The 23,393-nt window shown below is 43.1% G+C and overlaps 1 protein-coding gene across 8 annotated transcripts in view; it reads left to right on the top strand.

Annotated features, from left to right (window-relative positions):
* CADPS (calcium dependent secretion activator) overlaps positions 1-23,393 on the top strand; it is a 506,306-nt gene that overhangs the window by 335,977 nt on the left and 146,936 nt on the right. For 5 of the 8 annotated variants that reach the window (XM_062200189.1, XM_062200190.1, XM_062200187.1 and 2 more), the window contains 2 exons: positions 4,639-4,747; positions 12,598-12,810. In XM_062200189.1, the coding sequence (XP_062056173.1) occupies positions 4,639-4,747; positions 12,598-12,810 (322 nt within the window). Of the gene's footprint in view, positions 1-4,638; positions 4,748-12,597; positions 12,811-15,385; positions 15,399-23,037; positions 23,059-23,393 lie in introns of all 8 variants that reach the window. The other 3 variants (XM_062200191.1, XM_062200192.1, XM_062200188.1) reach the window with 1 other exon arrangement.

Raw genomic sequence — 23,393 nt, 5'->3', positions numbered from 1 at the left:
GGAATTCCAGGCTCCTGGCTTCAGCCCGGCCCAGCTCGGGCTCTTGGGGGGCATTTAGGGAATGAACCGCCAATGGAAGATTAATAAGATCAATCTCTCTCTCTCCCTTTCCCTCCCTGACTTTGAAATAAGTGACAATGAATCAGTAAATAATTTCTCAAAAGAGGAAAAATGCACTTTGAAGCAACCCCCAGGCCAACATGGCCGCAGGAGAGAAGTTCCAGGGCCACCATTGCTAACCTAAGTCAGAGGAAGCTCAGATGTCCCAGATTGTTGGAAGAAAAGGGAGATGAACTAAGCAAAGACACTCACAGCCAGCTGCTGCATGCAGGGTTGAAGGCTGTCCTGCCTAAGCCTCCAAGGGAGGTCTGCGCGTGACAGCGTGAGAACCACCGGGCAGCCAGGACGTCTACCCAAGCGGCCTACTGGACTGTTCTTCCTCTCCATTTAGATTTCAGGTCTTGTGCAGTATATTTCATTAGGGAGTTGGCAGCACATAACTTCCAACACAGCTATAATTTTGTTTGTTAGATTTAATACAAGGAAATTGTTGGGAGAGTCTAAGAGGAAGAGAAGATATGTAACGTCAGAATATCTGTATGTGAACTTTAGGCAGCAGCCGGTAGCCAGGGCTCAGTAGAAAATAACAGCTGATTAATTCTCAGAATGATGAGAAAGGCAAGGAGAGGGGCTCACAGCAAAAGTGTGTTCCCTCATTAGTTTCACATCCAAGTGTTCCCAACTGCCATAGCTAGTGGGGAGAAATGGTGGGGAGAGTTAGGGACAGGAAAGGACCAACCTCTGATGTCTTTATCAGATTCTACTGCTAAATAGAACGGAACCTCCGGGGCAACACTAAGGTTCTGGGCAGTTGCTGTATGTTACAATAGTGGTTCTCCAAGTTAAGTGTACATTAAGAACTATCAGAGGCGCAGGTGGGCATTTAGCTTAGTGGTTAAGATGTCTGCACCGCACACCAAAGTACCTGGGTTTAATTCCCAGCTCCAGCTCCGGCTCCAAGTTCTAACTCCAGCTCCCTTTCAATATGGACTCTGGGAGGCAGCAGCGGTGGCTCAAGTAATTGGACTCCTGCTGCCCATGCAGGAGACCTGGATTTCAGCTTTGGTCTTATAAGTGAGGCAGCAGATGAGTTTTCTCTCTCCTCTCTCTCTCTTCTCTTCTCTCTCCTCTCTCTCTCTCTGCCTCTCAAATAATTAAATGTTTAAAAAATTAGACAGTTATGGCAAATGTATACACCTGAGGCCCACCCTGATCTAAGCCTCTGCTTCAGTTGGTCTGGCTTAAAGAATCTGTGTCTTTGTAATGAGTTCCCCAATACACACACAAACACACACTTTAATGGAGGTGACTACAGTGCACTCCTTAGGAACCTAATCAAAAACATTTTTCAGTTTTAAACAAGTGGGTGGAAATGAGTAAAGGTTTCTTGTATGAGGTCCAGTTGCCTTTGAAATGCAGCCTTGATGGTTGTAGCCTTAGCAGTCCCAACCGCCCACTATAGGAGTCCATGAGAAGGTTTGTTCCAGCTGGGAAGTCTCCCGATGTAAAGAGTGCAGTCCTCTAAACCTCTTCTCCGAAGCACACTTGGAGACGCTTCCTGGACATTAACAGAGATGTATTTATTTATTTGAAAGGCAGAGTGACAGAGAGAGAGAGAGATCAGTCTTTTATCCACAGTAGGCCAGCCCAAAGTCAGGAGCCAGAAAGCAACCACTCTCCTCTGTGGATAGCAGAAGCCGAAGTACTTGGACCATTATCTGCTGCTTCCGAAGTGCGTTTCCAGGATGCTGGGTTGGAAGTGGGGGGTAGCCAGGACTCAAACTTGGATCTCTTATACAGGATGTAGGCTTCCAAGCAGCAGCTCAACACACTGCAGCACAGCGCCCACCTCTGTTGCATGTGACATTCTTAGATCTCTGTGCTTTTCACTGTTGTGGTCCATTCTTCTCAAAAACAGAAGTTCCCCTTAAAACTTGGAATAATTAGAAGCATTCAGTGAGAAATGATTTCTTCTCTCTCCTTTACTTGCCAGAGTACATTGTCACGTCATAAATAAAAACACTCCTAATAAACTCAGGTGGTTCCATCAACTTAAACTCAGTTTTTAAACAGCGAGTTCAGGCAAGAACCAGCAGAGGGCAGCAGCACACAGCGCTCCAAGAAGCAGGCCACTAAATAGAACAGGAAAAACTCAACAAGCCCCAGGAGCAGTAATAGTAAATGCCTGAGTCTTGAAATAACACCCTTCTGTTGTGATATTTTTCTGATCTCAAGTGAGTAGTGGCAACTCTGTGTTTGGCTAAACACGTTAACAAACTATGTCCAGATGAAATGCCAGGTAAGAACCGCCACAGCACCTTCCCCACAATACCTACCATCACTATTACACAAGGGATCATAAGGAATCTCTTGTCCATTGGACCTGTAGTGGATTGGAAATTCCTGATACTGTGCTTAAATTTGGGGGTGGGGGGGGCACTTTACTAGATTGCACACAATCAACTTTCTGGAATCAATCAGACTCAACCAGTGAATGCCCATTCCATGAAATTTTTCTTCTGGAGGTTTAAATGCAATCAGCATGCATGACTCCCTAAGCTACCCTCAAGGAATTTATCATCTAATATGCAAATATATCAGTTCAGATACACTATTATGTTAGTGCCCAGTGCAAGGAACCTGCTTACATAAACACAGAGACTCATTATTTGCTATGTGAATATCACGTACACTGTGTAAGGCTCAATGAATTTTCCAGCAACAGTAAGAAGCTATTAGGGGCCTGTGTTGTACAACAGCAGGTTGGGCCACTGCCTGTGACCCTGGCATCCCAAATCACAGAGGTTCCAAGCCCAACTTCTACACATCCAGTCCATCTCCCTGCTGATGCACCTGGGAGGGCAGCAAAAGTTAGCCCAGGTACTTGAGTACATGCCACCCATGTGGAATACCCGAATGGAGTTCCAGGCTCCAACCTTTGGCCTGGCTCAGCCATTTGGGAAGTGAACCACTGGATGGAAGATCTGTCTGTCTCTCTCTTCTCTGTAACTCTGCTGTCTCATATAAGTAAAATAAATCTTCTTGAAAAAAAATAATAGCAGACCCTGCTAAAATGCAGATGAGAACTCCGAGGTTTGGAGCGGTGACAGGTCCTCGGAGCCAGGAAGGTAGCCCATTGCACTTGACTTTGCTTTGTAGGAGAAAGGACGTTATTGCTTGTTCAGCTTATTCAAGAGGATGGATGCATGTTTTCTTATGAAGGAATTTGGTGAGCAGGTCTGTGTTTCCCCTGAAGCCTGTCAAAGCCTTGTAGTATAGGAAGCAGACTCTCCAAATCATACATACACATTCTGAGAAACCCAAGCAAGGTTATGTTTCCAACAGGCACCAACAGAGGGCAGCAACAGACAAACCAGCCACCAAAGTGTTCTGCCATGGGCGCCCTTGGTCTTGCTGCACCTTGCTAGGGATGGTGTAGGAGATGCATGGAGGGTTTGAGTGCACCAGTATCTTACAGCTATTAAAGCACGCACACACAAATCCCCCCCTGTAAAGGAGACGAACAATGTCCCCAGATGGGATCAAGGTTTACTCAGGAAATGTCTCTTTGAATAAAGAGAATCAGGGGATGAGGGATGGGGTGCTCCTTCGCCAAGACATTTGACATCCGTGGATGGTAAATATGTCCGAGAGCTCTTAGCCCAAAGCTGAAGAGATGCTTGCTTTCCCACAGGCTCCTCGTGGGAGAGTCGAGTGTAGACATGCTAAGCCTCCATACTGGGCCTGGATGCGCTGTGGCGACAGGATCCTGCAGACGGGCCCGTAGCTGCAGGCAGCCGCCCTGCGCTGGCGTAGATGCCGCATGTCAGTAGGGTGAGGGCTGCCACATAGGGCACCAGTGACAATGGCCGAGCCGTCGGGCACTGAGGATTGCTCCACTGTGACTGGCACCTAGCCATCAAGCGCTCATTGCTTCTGACAGCGTGTCACTCCTGCACTTGTCTGAGCTGCAGGGAAGACTTTCCCAAGCAACCAGACACACTCTGCAGTGCGAGGAGGGAGAGTGGGGAACGGGATGTGTAGCTTGATGCTGAGAATTGCCCTGAGTCAAATAAAATACTTTTGCAAACAGGCAGCCCTCAATGAGTATCTAGTTTCAAACTTCTAACGGAAGCCCTGTGTAGTGTCTCGGCTAGAGCCGTGGTCCTATTAGGTAAAGCCTATGCAGTAGGCACCATTCATCCGGTATAGACCTACAGAAATGGCAACTGTGTGTAGCTCCATGCTAACAGTAGCAGCAGTGATGACAAGAGTTAACTTCCACAGGGCACTTGCCGAGTGCGTTTCCTGTGTGAACTCATTCAAGTCAGCACTCACATTGAGCACACAAGCTGGGTTCTGCCATGATCTCCAGTCCACAGATGAGTAACAGAGAACCAGAGAGGTGAAGTAACTTGCTCGAAGTCACACAGCCAGGAGGTACTGAGTCCAGGGCCCCAGGGTCTGAGTCTAGGGCCACAGGTGTGTAGGTACAATTAAATAGAGAAGGTTTCTTAGGGGAAAGGAAGGTTCTAGGGAGCTAACTGCAATACCTCACAGTCTGCTTTTCCTTCCCAGGTCAGCCAGTACACATTCGCCATGTGTAGTTACCGGGAGAAGAAAGCAGAGCCTCAGGAACTTCTGCAGCTGGACGGCTACACTGTGGACTACACCGACCCCCAGCCAGGTAACCACAGCCCACGGGGCCACCAACTCTCAAAACTCTCATCCTTCCCGAATCAGTAGTGCGATGCTCTTGGCTGGGCACCTGCTCCGTGGCAGGCCCTAAGCTGGTGGCACTAAGGGTTTCAGTAGTGACCATGACAGGCACCATGCGTGATCTTGCAGCAAAGTTCCTGTGCAGGCTGGTTGAATGCCATCCCAACGGGGGGCTCTGGTGTTCCTCCGGCTTTGGGGAGCCTCTGGTTTCACAGCAAAAGGAAAACTTGACGTATTTTTCTTTTGCATACCTCTAGTTATATCAATTAGGTGCTCTACCATAGGACACTAAAAAAAAACAAGTCCTTAAAAAGAAGTCCTGTGCATCCAGCAGGATGTTATGTGGTGATGGGGAGGGGGGAGTACCATTTTTCACCAGCTGTGTGTGTACTGGGCAGATATTACATCGCCGTGGCTGAATGAGCCCGCCTCCTGGGCATCCATGTCCCCAGCTCTAATTCAAGAGCTCATAAGGTTAGTTCCCGGGCAAGTGAACAGAAAACCATCCCCAAATGCCTTTTTTCCCTAAGGAAATACCCATCCACAAGTGTAGATATCAAAGCTCCTGGGAGAGCTACACAAACTGTAATCTTTCTTATAAGTTCTACATTGCATGAGTTCCACATCCTGCCCCTCACACCTCTCCCCCCACCCCGTTTTCTCATTTTCCCAGAAAAAAAAAAATGAATAGAAATCAGTTTCAAAGAACCTTCAAAGTAGGGGGGGGGTGCGAAATCATTTCAGCATATTAATGAACAACAAGCACCAAGAGCCCTCGCCCAGAGAAGTTTATTTTTATGCCAAATCTGTACAAGGGAAGCATTTCCAACCATACTGCATTATTTGGCCCAAAACGTTTTCTTCCACTCCCATATTGCTCTTCCACATGCAACAAAATACACAGAAAAGAAAAACAGAGTTTAAGAGAAGACAGGGTGTTAACCTGAGAAGGTGTAGTGGGGAAAGCCTTGGGCCCATTTCACTAAAGAAAATTAGCACCCTTCGAATCCCAACCCTGGGGCAGTTTGGACAGGGCCCACCCCGTGGGACCTGCAGATGTAATTTGCATCCAGTTGGAGCATGAAGCAGAGATGACCATGGAAGGCATGAGTTAAAAGCTGCGCCTGGAAGTTCTTGATAATGAACGTATCTTGGCGTTCAAAGCCAACAGTTGCAGGTGACAATGCATGAAGACTTTAGGTCAAGGGTACACTCTGTGTTCTTCTCAAGTCATTGGGTTTCCTTCAGAGAAGTGGACTGAGCTGGTCGACCTGCGTTTTACAGTGGGAAGCTACAGGGCTCTCATGAGACCGGAAGCCAGTCACATCTTGGGACAGTCATGCATTTCAGGCTACTTCACTACCCCTTTTCCTCTATTTTACTCCATTAAACCCTTACTACAATTGCTTGGGGCGGCCAGGACCAGGATCAGCATCCCATTTTATGAATGGAGAAACTGATCCTGAGAGCTCAAAGCTGTTGTTCAAGGTTGCCCTGGGGCAGGGCTGGGACTTGGGGTCCAACCCACGTCATCCTTTGACACATCCACTAAAACATAGCTGTGTGCACAGCTGAGGCAAAGCTCATTTATCACATGAAAGCAGGATTCTCTTTCTAAAGCAGGGAGGAAAGAGACAGGGAGAAAGCTATCATGTCTGCATAAAAAGTAACTGAACACATATGCTTTTAAAACTTCTTTATTTTTTTACATTGATCCCATGGGATGTAATTATAGGTTTCCTCAAGAAAAATGTAAATAGAAAATAAATTGATTATGCTCTTGAGAGTAGTAAGCAGCTTTCCTTTCAGTGTGGCAGTTCCTACCTATTTCCCAAGTAATATTTGATTAAAATGGAGATTTAAATATTCCTGATTATTGTGAGAAAAGTCTAACTCAGAGTATCTTAAACAGTGTATGTTAAAAATACAAATTTTTAGCCTTGGCAGCTCATGATAAGAGCCTCGGGTGATTACTGATGTCATAAATAAGAGTGTCAACTGTTAAATCAACAACGGGAGTCACTGTGCACTTACTCCCCACATAGGATCTCTGTCCTTAATGTGTTGTACTAAGCGAATTAACAGTAAAACCAGTCTTCAAACAGTACTTTATACTTTGTGTGTCTGTGTGGATGCAAACTGTTGAAATCTTTACTTAGTATATACTAAGTTGCTCTTCTGTATATAAAGATAATTAAAAATGAATGTTAATGAAGAATGGGATGGGAGAGGGAGTAGGAGATGGGATGGTTTGCGGGTGGGAGGGAGGTTATGGGGGGAAAACTGCTATAATCCAAAAGTTGGGCTTTCGAAATTTTTATTTATTAAATAAAAGAAAAAAATAAACTACAAATTTTTGAGCCCTACTCCTACTCAGTAAACCAGAAGCAACGAGGGCAAAATAGTGCTATTGAAATGAGCCTGGTAGGACTTTCCTGTGCCCGGTACCCTTTCCCAGATGGAGAGCTAAGTTATGCACATTTTTACCAGAGTCCTAAGATTTTTAAGAATTGCTTATCTGTGTATTTCTTTTTATCTACTTGCAAGGCAGAGAGAGAGAGAGATAATGAGAACGAGAACGAGAACGAGAACAGTCTTCTATCCTCTGTTCATTTCTCAAAAGCCTGCAACAGCCGGGGCTGGGCCCGGCCAAACACAGGAGGCTGGAACTCCATATGGGTCTACCCCATGGATGGCAGGGGTTCCAGCACATGACCCGTATACTCATCAGCCTTTGTTATATGTTTTATTTTTGGATGATAGTCATCCTAACTGGGGTGAGGTGAAAGCTCATAGTGGTTTTTCTGTTTTTTTCTTCTGCTTCTTCTTTCTTCTGGTGTGTCCACTGGCTCTCATTGTTGCTGCTTCGGCTACTTCTAGATATTTCTCTTGGCCTGTACTCACTCCATGATATGACTTCATCCTGTTGTTAAGAACAGTCCTTCAGTGCACTGATTGGATGTGCCAAGCCCTGGGATTCCTGCCTGGTGGGTTAAGCACAGTGGTCCCATCATAAGCTCTGGATCCAAACAGTCCAGGCCAGAAGTTCAGCTCTGGCATTTACAGCCCATCTTTGTGTCTCAGAGCTAACTATCCCCTTCTCCATGACACATTTCCTCATCATTAAAATGGGAATAATAGCACTTTTATCACAATTATTGAGGTCAGATAAAATCTGAAAAGTTCTTAGTGTCTATCTTTGTCTGTGGATGACTGCACAATGGAGGGGGCTTTCCCATTTCTGAGCTAGCCTGTGAATGGACTTTGTGACAGTAGCACCGGAAACACAGTGCTTCCAGCCCCAGGCCCTGGAGGAAGAGGAAGAGGCAGCAGGGCAGGGGAAAGTACCCCCTAGGGTTGTCCATCCTAGCATTCACTGATTGCCACAGAATCACTTATCCCTAGGGTCACCCCTGCTTTACCAGGATCATTAGCAGGAAGCTGGATTGGAAAAGGAGCAGCCAGGATTCACCTGTGTTCTGATATGTGACACTGGTGTGACAAGTGATGGCTTAACCCGTGAAGACACATACCTGTAGTATCTCTCAAAGCTCTTCTTCCTCCCTCCTTCTCCTTCCAAAATGTCCCTTCTTTTATGCCATCCACCATGTGCCTCAAGTTTTCCCAAATTATACATTTTGAATCCTCTATAAGAAATTAGTCAAAATATCCCCTCATAATTATAACTCCTAAAAAACTTTTCTCAAAGCTAAATTGATGTTGTATCACAAGACCCTCTGTACAATGAAGTACCTATTTTTTGTCCTTAATCGTTGGCCATTCTTTTTTTTTTTTTTTTTTTGACAGAGTGGACAGTGAGAGAGAGAGACAGAGAGAAAGGATTTCCTTTTGCCGTTGGTTCACCCTCCAATGGCCACCGTGGCCGGCATGCTGCGGCCGGTGCACCGCGCTGATCCGAAAGCAGGAGCCAGGTGCTTCTCCTGGTCTCCCATGGGGTGCAGGGCCCAAGCACTTGGGCCATCCTCCACTGCACTCCCTGGCCACAATAGAGAGCTGGCCTGGAAGAAGGGCAGCAGGGACAGAATCCAGTGCCCCAACTGGGACTAGAACCCGGTGTGCCAGTGCCGCAAGGCAGAGGATTAGCCTATTGAGCCACGGCGTTGGCCAATCGTTGGCCATTCTAAGAGTAGAACTATCAGCTCATACCAGCTCTTGCAGAATAGACACTCTATGTAACTGCCGGCACAGTGGGCAAGTCTAATGTCACCAGAAATCTCTCTGAGTGCCAAAGGGAAATGCCCTGGAAATAGTGAGATTTGAATCACTCTTTTCTTCTCCTCAAAGTTTTGTGTTTTTTTTGTTTTTTTTTTTTTTTTTGACAGTGTTAGAGAGTGAGTGAGACAGAGAGAAAGTTCTTCCTTCTGTTGGTTCACCCCCCAAATGGCCGCTATGGCTGGAGCTACGCCAATCCAATACCAGGGGCCAGGTGCTTTTTCCTGGTCTCCCATGCGGGTGCAGGGCTCAAGCACTTGGGCCATCCTCCACTGCCCACCCAGGCCACAGCAGAGAGCTAGACTGGAAGAGGAGCAACCAGGACTAGAACCTGGTGCCCATATGGGATGCCAGCGCCACAGGCAGAGGATTAACCAAGTGAGCCACGGCACTGGCCCCTCCTCAAAGTTTTTAACTAGCAACTAGAGGATGGTGAGCAACTGAGAAAGATACGAAGCTTTATTTTTGGCTATTGAGTACACAGTAACCTAAAATACAGACTTCTGGGAGAGATTGACAGACATGATATCTTTGAAATGAGTCCAGAGAGCTTCCCACCTGCTTCTGTCTAAATTTTAACCTTAAGAATACCTACAGGGGAGCCAGCGCTGTGGCACAGTAGGTTAATCCTCTGCCTACGGCACTGGCTTCCCATATGGGCACTGGTTCTAGTCCCAGCTTCTCCTCTCCTGATCCAGCTCTCTGCTGTGGCTTGGGAAAGCAGTAGAAGATGGCCCATGCACTTGGGCCCCTGCACCTGCATGGGAGACCTGGAAGTAGCTCTAGGCTCCTGGCTTCAGATAGGCTTTGCTCCAGCCATTGCGACCATTAGGGCATTGAACCAGCAGATGAAAGAGATTTCTCTCTGTCTCTCCGTCTCACTGTCTATAACTCTACCTCTCAAATAAATAAATAAAATCTTAAAAAAAAAAGAATGCCTACAGGAAGAATAGGTCAGTGATATATTCATTCATTCATTCAACAAATATATGCCTGATACAACTCTAGATACCAGGGATCCAACAGTGGAAAAGGCAGACCAAAAAACTCTTTGTCGTTATGTATCAAAGTAAATTATGTAGTTTTCTAGGTGATGCAAACAGTGGAGAAAAGTTAAGCTAGACGAGAGAAGTGGAGAACAGGGAGTGGAGGTTAGGGGAGATATCAACAGGAAGGTAACATGTAAGCCAAGGCACGAAGGAAGTGAGAGAATGAGCCATGCAGCTATGTGGGGGAAGGGTATTCCTTGTAGCAAGAATGGCAAGTGCAAAGGCCTGGAGAAGAAGATGCTTCAGATTTAAAGAAACAGCAGGAAAACAGTGTGGCTACAGCCGCGTGCTTGTGAGTGCCTGTGTCCTCAAGAGAGAGTAATAGGAGAGGAGGCAGGGGTGGGGAGCAATTCATCTGTACTCTTCCAGGCCTTGTCAGGACCTAGGCGTTTCCTCTGAGTGGAGTGTGGAGCCACTGGCAAGTTTTGAGCAAAGAAATGACATGACTTAAATGTTACACTAAAGTAGTGGCTAGGGTTGCCACGTTGGGAATCAACCATAGGGAATGCTGATAGAAGCAAACATGTCAGGTAGGAGGCTGTTAACTCAATCCAGGTGAGAGATGAGAGGAAAACTATGGTAGATTCAAGGTGGCAGCATTGGAAGATGAAGAAGGGGCCATAGGTTGATAATGGCCTAAGAAAGAACCATCAGAATTTCATGACCCACTGGAGATGAGTAGTGAGAGAAAGTAGGGAACCAAAAATGAACCTAAGATTGTGGGCTGCAGCACACAATGAGATGAGGGAGATGAGCTCAACTCCGCACAGATGGAGAGTTGTTTGGAGAAAGATCCATAGTTCCATGTTGGGTATGAAAAACATGGAGTGTCTATGAGACATCTTCAGGGAGAAGTCAAGAAAGTTGTTAGGTACTCAGTTCTGAAGTTCAAGGGAGAGATCCAGGGTATAAATTAAAATGTGAGGATCTTGGGTATACTTATATTGAAAGCCTGGATGACATCACCAAGGGAGAGGGGTGCAGATAATCACCAAGGGAAAAGGTACAAGGAAAGAATTTCGGGGCACTCCGATATGTAAAGGTCTGGATGAGGAAGAAGAATGAGAAAGCAAGCAAGAATGAGAAGGTGTGGCAAAGGCTGTGAGAGGAGCATCAAATATCCTGGAAGCCAGACGAGTGAGTGTTGCATGTGGCTGAAAGGTTGATGGGTTCAACTAAATGAGGACTTGAGTTAATCATTGGATTCAGCAATGTGGAAATCACTGGTGACCTCGACAAGAAAAGTTTAGTTGGGCAGCAGCATGATTGGAGGAACTGTACTGCGGAATAGAAGGAGAGAGATGCTTGGTGTTCTGAGTGTGGTCGTCAGATCAGTTCAGTCTATGTCTGGGAACTTGATAGGGATGTAGAGTCTCAGACTCTATTTCAGACCTACAGACCTACAGAATCAGAACCTGCATTTTAACAAGAAGCCCAGTGGATTCATGAGAAGCCTTGGTAAGTATCTCCCTTTGATTGTCAAGGGCCGAACAGTAGGATATTAGTCGAAGGGAGAAGCAGTCAAGACGTTTTTTGTCATTGTTTGGTTATTATTTAAATAGGGGGGAAATAATGTCTATATGCAAATGTTTCTCCAACTGGCAAACAGCCTGCCTGCCAGTTCTGACCCATCAGGACAAAGAAGGAGATAAGAGCTGGACTCAGAATGTACCTTTACAACCATGGTCACAGGCTGGTGTTGTGATAGCAGATTAAGCTGCTGTCTGTAATACTGGCATCCATTTGAGAGTACTGGTTCGAGTTCCAGCTGCTGTTTTCAATCCAGCTCGCTCTTGATGCACCAAGAAGGCAATAGAATATGGCCCAAGTATTTGGGCCCCTATCACCCACATGGGAAACGTGAATGGAGTTCCTGGCTCCTGGCTTCAGCCTGGCCCAGCCCAGTGCGTGACGAGCATTTCAGGAGTGAACTAGGAGATGGAAGATCTCCCTCTCTATCTGTCTCTCTGCCTTTCGAGTAAATAAAGCAATCTTTAAAAGAAAAAAAATATATGATCCCTGGGGCCAGCACTGTGGCATAGTGCATGAAGTTGCTGCATGCCTTGCTGGCATCCCATATGGGCACCAGTTTGAGTCCTGGCTGCTCCACTTCTGATCCAGCTCTCTGCTATGGCCTGGGAAAGCAGTGGAAGATGGCCCAAGTCCTTGGGGCCCTGCACCCGCATGGAAGGCCTGGAAGAAGCTCCTGACCCCTGGCTTCAGATTGGCACAGCTCTGGCCGTTGCAGCCAATTGGGGAGTGAACCAACAACACTCCCCCCCACCGCCACCCCGTCTCTCTCTCTGCCTCTGCCTCTGTGTAACTCTGCCTTTCAAATAAATAAATAAATCTTTTTTTAAAAATAGCCGCCATAGTTACCAAGTTGGTCTCAGACTTCTTATCCTAGAGTCAAATTAATTGTGCCTCTCGACTTCCAGCTTAAGGAAAGCCACAGAAGCTGCTTTTCTTGGGGTTGAGTCCTGCTGAAAGCATCCCAGCTCTGTGTAGTAGACATTGTTACTCCCTTTTCTTCTAGGTTTGGAGGGTGGCCGAGCCTTCTTCAACGCCGTCAAAGAAGGAGACACAGTGATATTTGCAAGTGATGATGAGCAGGATCGCATCCTCTGGGTACAAGCGATGTACCGGGCCACCGGGCAGTCACACAAGCCTGTGCCCCCCACCCAAGTTCAGAAACTCAACGCCAAGGGAGGAAATGTGCCACAGTTGGATGCCCCCATCTCTCAATTTTGTAAGTAAATATGCCATTTAAAAAAAATAGCTCTGTAGAGTAAAGTAAGTCTTCCAAAGTTGAATTAGAAAATCTAGTTGCCTTTATATTTAGGATCTATAAAAATCTGATTTGCTAAAAATCACATAGTGAATTCAGGGGAAAAGTTGGGGCAAAATGTTAGATAAAAGTGATTTTAAAGTGCAATACTTGACATTCTGCCCTAAGGACTAAACAAAGAAAAGAATGGATATTCAGCTCATTGTTTTGGTAAGAATTTTGAATTTACAACCAAATACGTATTTGTAGGAGTCCTTCAAATATAGTAGATAATTGTATATCCTTGCTTCATTTCTTCCTATTAAAAGTAATTTAAAAATAGAGTTGATTTGAAACAAACTTAAATCTGCAATTTAGAACCATTTAAAAATAAATGATGACATTATCACATGCAGTGAAAAAAAAAAAAAAAACATGGTACCTAAAATCCCATTCTGAGCTAAAATACCAGAGACCCAAAAATGAATCTGTCTCCTCAAACAGCCCCAGTTCATATTCCACGTTCTTCTCCTCTTATCTCCTACTTTCTTGCCTTTCTACCATGTCGTCTTGCTAACTAGGATGACTGCTGTCTCCCAATACTTATGATACATGCAGGGTAAAGTGAAAGCAAGGTATATGCTTGAAGATATTTATTAAAACAAGTAACACAGAGACAGAAATCACCAAATAAAGAATTTATTTTAGTTGCAAACATTTACCCTAAACAGGGACTCTGCCTCACCCTGAATATCGAGTCAGGTAGGGATAGCTCAGGTCAAAGCCATCTTTAGCAATAATTGTGATGACTCCCAATGTCAGTGTGGAATTCCTTCAGTCTGGCTTATTGAGCAACTGTCTAGAGCTGAGACACCTAATTAGGAAGGCAGATGGCTTCCCTGATCTCAGAATGCCTGTATCGAAGCATGGGAGCTTAGACAGCAAGGAAGTCAACAAATGAATATTATCGTCTCGGACATGGAAAAATACCATAAGAAATGTCCCATGGTGGTGACTGTGTAAGGAGACAAGACATTAGAGAGGTCATCAAGGCAGCCACCTCTGAGCTTAAACCCAAATGACAGGGAGTTGCCCTCATGAATATTTCAGGGGAGGGAATTGCAGCCCAAGGGAAAGGCAGTGCAAAGGCCCCAAAGCAGAAGAAACCTCATCTTCAACCCAGTGCTTCACAGTCACTCCTGTGCTGCTCTTAAGCAAAATATCGATGTGGATGCAATAAATTTGCAGTACTAGCAGCTAAACAGGGATTTGTTTTTCGGTGTATTCCATGGCCGTGTTCATTTCCATCTAACAGAGTGGTGATCTGAAACCTCACAAGAACCTTGCTAATCTGGAAATCCAACTCTTTTTGCATAGCAGACTATCCATCAGGTGCTTGCAGGAATTCCTGTCTAGTACTGGTGTTTTCCTTTTTATGGAGCATGCATTCCCTTTTGGAACATTGCAAATGACCACATAATCACTGGGTTTTCACACTGAAAATTACAGAGGAATTAGAAAGAGATTGAAATGTGCCACTAAGTCCCCCACTTTTTTCTTGCTCCCAGATTTATTTATTTATATCACTGGGGAAATAATTGTTAGTTGAGATGAAGCATGCACAGTATTTGTCTAGATCTTCTAAAAATATAATTTAAAAAAATGAACACCATGCGATGGGATTCCTCCTCTCCTCCTGTCCAGCAGGCTCCCTTTTCCTACATTTGGAGTCACCATTTCTGATCATACCCACCTAAAGTTGAATTATCCATGTATCAGAGGAAAAAAAATCCTAATTGCAATTGCCATCCAAATCAGGCTCATGAAACACGTTTCTCAGGTGATGTTTGGAAAACACTGTCATTTCCAAATAATCTCCATTTCCTCTGAAGTCATCTCACCTTGCGTTCAGTGTCTCTCTGTCATCTGCCTTGATGAAGGAATTGTTACAAGGCTTGTGAGCAGCCCCTTTTCCCTCTCTATAGTGGGAGGAGGAAGGGCATTAGCAGGGTAAAAGTAAACAGAGAGCAGGCCCTGCTTGATGAAGACAACTGGTGGCAGGAACTGGTGAACAGGGGATGACTCATGAAAATATGCCAGGGCCCTAGAGTTAGAGTTTGTTTGGTGGCTAGAACTCATCAAGTCATTAAATGACAATGATAGTCCTTAGTCATCGGCAGAACAGTTCCATCGAATACCTACTTTAATGGAAATAGGCAGTTGTTATTCACGGAACATCCAAGGCAAAACTCTAAGGGTTAGAACTTAGAGGATAGATCATTATCCATAGAGTTTATGAGGAAGGCTGAGATAAGAGTGAGATCAGAGTCTTCACTCCCTGGTTGATAGAACCACCTTCTTCATAATGAGAGCTCTCCAGAGAGGGTGAGACCAGACTCTCTAAGAACAAGGCCGCCATATTCAGTGCTGCAGATGTATGTACCACAAGAGCCTCCCTTTCACACAGACAGAAATGTGGATGGCACCCAGTGAGTCGTGCAGTGCCAAACCTGCACAACTGTACACAGTGGCTCTGTAGTAAATAGCAGTCCCAGAGCTTCATTCGGATAGTCCCTAAAACAGCATCAACACTGCTCCAGATTCTCTCCATTGCTAATTTAGGCACTGACTGAAAACTACAGCCAGGGTGCCAGCAAGTATATCCTTTGTTCCCATAATTTCAAAACCAGCAGAGGAAACCAGTCAGGAATTAACCTTACATGTATTTACAATTAGGGATCCATACAACTCCTGAGAAAGATCAAAACAGGAAACAGAAATTTTACATTCCATAGTGTCACTGACTGTCTGCACATTAGTAGCAGAACGGCGAGAGGCTGGGCGTGAGGAAGGAGATCATCATTTTTAGTGGAGTCTGCCATGGAGTGACAGTTAATTCACAGTTACTTCACAGCTGATTTGACTTGTTCAAACCATCTGTATTAAACTGTTCAAGCTTCATCTATGGGTAATTGAACCAAGCAACAGTGTCGATTCCTGTTGGAGGTGACCAACTCATCCTGGATTACCAGGACTTCCCTGCTCTTAGCACGGGAAGCCCTGCATCCCAGGTAACCCCTCAACCCCGGACAAAATAGGACAGTGTTAGTCTCCCAGTACTGCTTCAGCCCAGAACTACAGTGCAAGACAAATGAGAAACAGCCATGGCCATAAACAGCGTACTTGGCTCCGCCACTTACATTTGATAGCCAATGTACACACTGGCTTGTTTTAATCAAGTCATATCACAAAAATGAAGTCCATCACAGATATCCTTTCTAACTGAAAGAATAAAAGAACAATCAAGTATTGCATTTTAAAAAAATTAAAGTTTCCTTGTCTTCCAAAAGGTAAGGGTTATTGTTAGATACTTAATTCTGCATATGTGTGGTAAAAGCAGCTTTTGAAAATTGGCTGAAAGTGCTTGCCATTCTCACTAGTGGATAATTTTGAAGGACAACAACCTTTCAGTGACCTAACTTTGCAATCACTTTACTAGTGTTTACAAAGTGAATGGAAGCAACATAGATAAGGTTTTTTGGGTGGAGAAAAAAACACTCCAGTCTTGTCATGTCGCTGTCTGTTCGAGGGGGACTTCAGTGAAACATTTCATAGCTTGGGAAAGCTGGGAGTAATTGTGAGTGTATTTGGATCTTTCTAAATTGAGCTTAAGAGACTTCTGGGAGCAGTTTTTTTTTAAACAATGAAAAGACACGTCTAAGAAAGAATGGAGTGGAGTATTTATATGGAATTGTAAAAACTGAACAAAAAATAGATCCTGCTATTCATTAGTTTTTGTGTGACTCTACAAAGATTTGGGGAGGGTTTCACAACTTTTAAAACATTTTTGTTCTTTTGTGGTCTTTTTGTGTGTATTATTGTTTATTTAATTTTTTTCCTTTTCTGTTAAAGTTTTTTGGAAATTAAGACAGTACCTAGCTATACAATGTTTTAAAACAAATACTTGAAATTCTCCAATTTTTATGGCCAATGTTGCTTACCTTGGAAATAGTACCCAAATCTGTTGAGTGTTGCCACCGTTCATTATGCCAAGTGGCCTCTCATTGAGACACCTTATCCCTGTCTGTTATATGTTCCTGGAACAATCAAATCAGTACCTGTTCTCTCAGTTGGAGTGGGGTGGGAAAAGGAAGAATTTTAAGCTTTGACATTTGGTCAATGGTTATTTGATGTATCACTTGCTATGGGTCATTTTAATGTCTGTTTCTCAACAGTTAATTGCATCAGAGATCCCCAAAGTTGGACATTTTGAGGATTGCTCTGTTTTTGCTAAGACCTGAACAGTCTTTGACAGTTAGAGGGATTTTGGTTATTGTTGGTTTGGGGGAGGTTGATTTTGTTTGTTGTTTTGTTTTGTTTGTTTAAGTTTTCTTGTTCAATCTTTGCTCGAACCCAAGAACTTTAGCTGCTAGGTTAGAACTCCTGTCTGCTTTCCTGAGCCTTGTTGCTAGTCTTTATGTTATTCTGGTTTGTTCCTTCTTACCCTGCTAACTTCTAGCTGGACTGAAGGGTAAGTGCTCCCCTATAGCTAGCACAGCTCAGATAATCAGACTAGATTATCTGACACCTGCAATGTGCTTCTTCCCTCTCCTCTCAAATCTTCCTCATGTCTAGACTTTGTAGTAAAATTTTTTCATGTTACTTTCCTGACCTTAGGTTTGAACTGTAAGCTTCCATACTGAAACTAGGATGCATGTGATGTGTGCATAATTGCCTCCTCTCCTTGGCTTTCATATTGGCATCAAATGATCCTCTAAGTAAAGCCAACCATTAACATCTTCTAATTTTTTTCATTTCAAGAATATTGATAAGCATCACAATGAAATGGCAAAGAATGCCTTTGTTTCATGGAATTCATAGCTACCTGACTGCTTAATGCCTGAAAACAGATCATTTTGCACTCTGATAATGTGTTGTTACTGTTATTTTTCCTTTCCCATTCCAAAGATTAGAATGGTCAGTGTACTAATGGTGTGGTAACCACAGATACCTAAACAAATAGAAAGGTGGGATAGGAAACCCAAAGATGTTTAGCTGAGCAAGACTTAAAGAAATTACCAAGCACAATTAACAAAGTAAATGTATTACTGGAACACTTCAGAAAGCATTCTACCTGGTTTGAAGGTGTGCTCTCATATACGACTGAGTAGAGGATTAATTTTCAGAGGAGAGCTATAATACTTGGGGCTACCACACACAAGAACAGGCAATTAAGGACATGATTTAGTCCATTAATTGACACATAAATGCTTTAGATTCACAATCTCATTATACCCAGGAGAGTTTTGACCTCTGGTCTCCAAAGTCACTCAGCTATTCCCCCCCAAAACAATCTCACAACAAAAAAAAAAATTTTGACATCATTCATATTCATATTGATTTTTCTAAAAATGAGCCTGTAAGAGAAAGAAGATACTTAAAAACATGAGAAGAATGTTTCTCTTCACTGTTTGAGTTAATAGTAAAAGAGTACACAGTTCCTTTATCCATGTAAGAAAAATCAGTTCACCAAAAACAAGGTGAGGGAAGGTTTGACATTAGAAAGAGCTAGAAAATTTGGTCAAGAGAGCAGGCAAATATGTATTTGAATATTTTGAATGCTGATTTAGAAGAAGTAGGTCATATCATTCTTCCTGACCATTTAATAATAGTCCTTTCTTCTAATTCCTTTTGTTTCTTCTTTAATTTGCTTTTTCCTCCCTTTCTTTATTTTTCCTTTTATTTTGCATAAATGTGCCCCTGGCTAGCAGACAGACTTTTTCCACCACTCCAAGCAGATATTTAATTTACCTTTATTTTCCTATGAATGTCTGGCGAGGCATTTGTAAAAGCTTACTGAAGAATGTGAACTTAGTGGGAATTCAGGATTTTGCTATACTTTTTTTCAAGAATGAAAGAAAGGTTGGATGAATACATGACTGAATGAATTCTGCTCTGTATTTGCAAAACACCGCATTGCTATTCTAGTAGATTTTCAAATAGTCGTTTGCCTTAATTCCTTTATATAGTTTTATCTCGTGAGATTCTTGCTGTATCTTCTTATATTGTCAACTTGCAGTTGCTACGTTGCAGGAATGCAATACTAAAGAATTAATCCAGTATCAACTCGATTTGAAAACCGTATTGTAAATCACATTCCTTTCTCAGTGGAAAAGTAAATGGCTTTTTACAAGAAAACATTCCCACAATCAGGTCCCAAATTTTCCAAACACCGTGAAATAATCTAAATATTAAATGAAGATTTGTTTCTTTGTTAACTACTTTGGACACTGTTAATATATTAGTCATTCATCGTTTGAGTATTTTCATGTCACATAGTGATTGACAGTAAGATGCAATATTAATTAGTCGAGTATAGAAAATTTCTATCTACAGCAGGGAAAAATACAAATCATTTAGTTTGAGATCATTGACAAAAATCCCTGTTATGATTTTTACTCAAAGCAACAGTCTTGCGAAGAATTAGAAAAAATAACTGAAATAAACATCACATGTATCCCCTGGGGTGTATTGCCAGAGTCATTTTAAATACAAGCTTTCTGCAAAATGCAATGTGGTCCTTGATAGCTTCCGAAGAAGCCGTCTTCTCTGGGCCATTCCACGTGAGCTTGGTTTCCAGGAAAGGATCGGGAAGGGATTGAGTTGTTTCTCAATTAAGCGTTCCACTGTGTGTGACAGGACAGCAGACATGGTCGCACCAGCCTTTTCCTTGCTGTGAGGAGCTCAGGCAGGGCACAACATCCCCTGGTTAGCTGGCCATGCCAAGAAACACTCTTCTAGAAAAATCCGTAAACAGCCAGCTGCCATCAATCATTGTCATTTCTTTATTTCATGTCTTCTGATGAAGCTGACTACTGTCATTGTTCGTTATTGTCCAAACCATGCATTCGCTCTTGTACTGTCAAGCAGATATGACAAGCACACATTTGCCATATAAGAAAGCTACAAAGTCACCTTTTAATTTGCAGTTTGGGTTCACAGATGACTTTAGAGTTACATTAGCTATTCTCTTGCCTCTAGCATCCATCAGGAGTAGCAGCAGCCGTAACTGTGCTCTCAGTTTCAATGATAAAACAGCTACCTCTAGCTTATAAAAAGGATTCGTGAGAAGAAGAAGCCCTTTTCAGACAATTTGTTAACAATACAATCATAATTATTTTCAGCAGCAGAATTTCCTTTTAACTAGCCCATAAAAATTTCCAAAATGCTGCATTACACAATAAAAAGGGAGAGTCAATCACTGGACTTATCTTTAGCTATTATAATAATAGGAAAAATCTCAGTAAGATAAAAATTTGAAAGCTGTATTAGTCCTCCAAAAATTACTTTTACATGGTAGACATTACTGCCAGCCTATTTAAAAATATAAATGTCTGAAACAGGATCACATAAATTTGTTAGCTATTAAGATAAAAAGTCATGAAAAATACGACATTTTTTTCCAGTTGTGAAGAAGGAAAGAGTCAAAATAATCCTAAATATCATGATCAATTAAAGAGCAGCATCAATGGCAGGAGACTCAATTAGGGACAACATTGCCAGAATTTTAATAAAATAGAGAAATCAGAGTATCAAACTCAACATGATGGTATCACTTTAGGAACTACTGTTTTCCCAAATTTCCCTTGATTTCACACCAAAAACTGTATCTCAGCAAGCTTGGGATAAAGGTTTTGACTCGTTTCCACTCAAAAGCACACCTGCTTTCTGTCAGTCTGCATGTCCATCTGCCTGCTTTGGTGTCCTGAATACCATGGACAGTGCTTTCTGTTTCCTAATGTAGCATGGGGAGCCATCTCAGCTGCATTCAGCTACATTTAGTTTGAAGTCAGCCTCCTGTGCCCATGTCATAAAGGGTGTGAAAATTCTTCTGCAATTAAATATCAGAAGTAGAACAGGTAGCATTATTTGGAAAGTGTTTTGGATTATGCCCTAGCTACACAGCCTATATAATCCCATAGTCCTCTCAGTTTTATTTAGAGCCCTTACCAGATCAAGGACAACTCAGAAACTACTTCCTAAGATGTGAAAAATTTGTTTCAGATAATTCTTAAAATGTAGTCAATCCCTGATTTTTAAGGAAATATTGTATATATGCTAATGAAAAATATATATGCTAATGAAAAAGAGCATTCCTGTGCCTCTCCCCAAGCAAGAGATGAGCCAAACATCACTGAGGTTTTAAGCAATCACATTCCCCTCCTAATTCTCTTTTGCCCAACCTAATGTTCGAATTCATTTTCTTTCTCTTGACACGTGCCAAATATTGGCAAAGAAAGTGATTCCAGTGTCCCGAATTCAGGAATTGACTCTCTCCTATTTTGCACTGGGCTTTTCTCCCTTGCTAATGTCAACACTGAAGTTTTCTCTTTTTTAATCAACCAAGTCCAATTGTTTGTAGAGGGGAAAATGGAATCGCAAGGAGCGTTCATTTAATCTTGCTCGGCACTGAACAGACTGGGACAGTGCAAGAATGACTATATGGTGTTGCTTGGGAAGCGCCCACAAGTTCTTTGAAACAGAATTTGGAACAGCTGGACCACTGCAGTGTTTTATTTTAAAATAGACAACATATGTAATGCATATGGTCCTAGACATGTATGGAGACACAGGCAGACAATCTGAATAGTATCCAAAGACACCTGCACCTAGAATTCTGTTTCCTTCTATAAGACTTTTTTTTTCCCCAAAGAGCACATGTTCCCACTTTTGGATTTGCAAGATACCATCTGAATCCCCATGTGTGTGCCTCCTTAATAAAGTCAACAAGAAGTTGCCTGGGCTGAAGGTGTCAGAGTCAGTGAGTTAATAACTACCCCTGTAGGGTCTGGCTCCTCCAGGAGCTGCTGGGGTTAGGGGCAGAGGCATAGAATAAAAGATAGGACATTTGCCCACCGGGAACCTATTTTCTACCAAGGAATTCTATGGTAAATAAGAGGTATTTCAAAAGGCTCGGTGGAAAAAAATAAAATGAAAAGATAGATTTACTTTGGTGTAAAATATTTTGAAACCCATGCATAATAAATGTTTTCCATGTATTTTTTAAAAACCCCACATGTTTCCTGACCATGAAACAACTGGTACTTAACCCAGCAATAACATAGGGCCAGGACAGAGGAATTGGTTATAGGGGACAGAGATGAAACAAAGCAGAGTGATTTGGAAGGACTCTGAGGTTCCTAGAAACATATAGTTTTAAGCAAAGGAAAATCCTTGACTCACAGCTTAAAACCAACTGCTTTGGGGAGTCCTAAGAAACCTGCCTGCCCTCACTATGTACCAGGTGCCAGGAGTTTTCTGGTCACTTCTCATTAGGTCCTCTGAGAGTCAACTTGAACATCTCCAAATTGCAAATGAGGACAAGGAGGCTCCAAAGCATTAAGCACCCTGCCTCCCATCACAAACCTGGTAACAGCAAGATAGCCTCATGTCTCATCTCTATGACTCTTCTGGAAACTTACCCACTTAACCACCTCCTGCCCCCACTCCCATCAAACAAACTGCTCCCAGTGAATTGAGTCTATCAATGTTCCATACAATCAAGAAACTTCTGAAAGGCTTATTGGTAGAAAATGGATTCATTTTGATTAAGTCAATAAGTTATGTTAACAGATGTGCATCAAGTGCCTACTGTGTGCAAGGTACTGTTCTGGGCATTAGGAATAGAGCGGAGAACAAAAAATACAAATCCTAAAAATTGAATCTTTTTCATTAACACTTAGATACAGCACTGCTGGCCTATCCCTACTTCTTAATATGATAAGCTCAATGAGATTTATGGATTTCATGGGAGCCAGGCACCCCTGTAAGCCCACGCTGTTGCGTTGTTAGAACTATTAAGATAATGAGCCTAATTCTGAATACATGATCATTTTGTTCAAGTAAAAATCCAGGGGCTGCTCATTTCACTTGTTAGAAATTCCTCCTCAATTAAAGCTCCATCTCACTCTTAGAGGTGTGCAGACAATACTAAGAATCATTAAATCGTGACCCATGACAGCATTGAAGGGAACAGCGAGGTCAATTCTTTGGCAGAGCAAAACCGAGGCTGAGAGAGGGAAAGGGCACACTAGACCTCCTACTGAACTCAAGTCAGGACCTAGCCCTCTGAAATCCAGTCCCAGGCTCATTCTGTATGTGGGCAGGGAGAAGGAGGAAAACAAGGGTCAGAAAGTTCTGCTTTGATAGGGTTACTTTCTGGGGAAAGGGGTGGGGGGGGGGCTGATTTTCAGCATATTTTTCTGTAAGCCTACATTCTAATGTCAGTAAAAATATAATGAAATTGTGATTCAGATTTATTCTTTGCCAAAACATGGCAGGGTGAAGCTGTTATATATTGAGCCCTTGTGATACACAGAGGGGCAGGGCGTAGGTCAGTAGATCCAGGGCTCTGCTGAGGAGCCAAGCTGACCTTTTGGGTTTATTTCCTGAGTAGGGTAGCCAGGAAAAGAGATCGTTAGCAAAGTCTTCAAGAGGTTCAACAAATAAAGAGTAAGGGACTTGAAATGTGTGCCCCTTCTCTGATCTAAATGACCAAGTTCATG

The sequence above is a fragment of the Lepus europaeus genome, chromosome 9 (genome assembly GCF_033115175.1).
Source record: "Lepus europaeus isolate LE1 chromosome 9, mLepTim1.pri, whole genome shotgun sequence".
In the NCBI taxonomy this organism is placed as follows: Eukaryota; Metazoa; Chordata; class Mammalia; order Lagomorpha; family Leporidae; genus Lepus; species Lepus europaeus.
The sequence above is the reverse complement of the archived record's forward strand: the minus strand, read 5'-3'. Positions and strand labels throughout refer to the sequence as shown.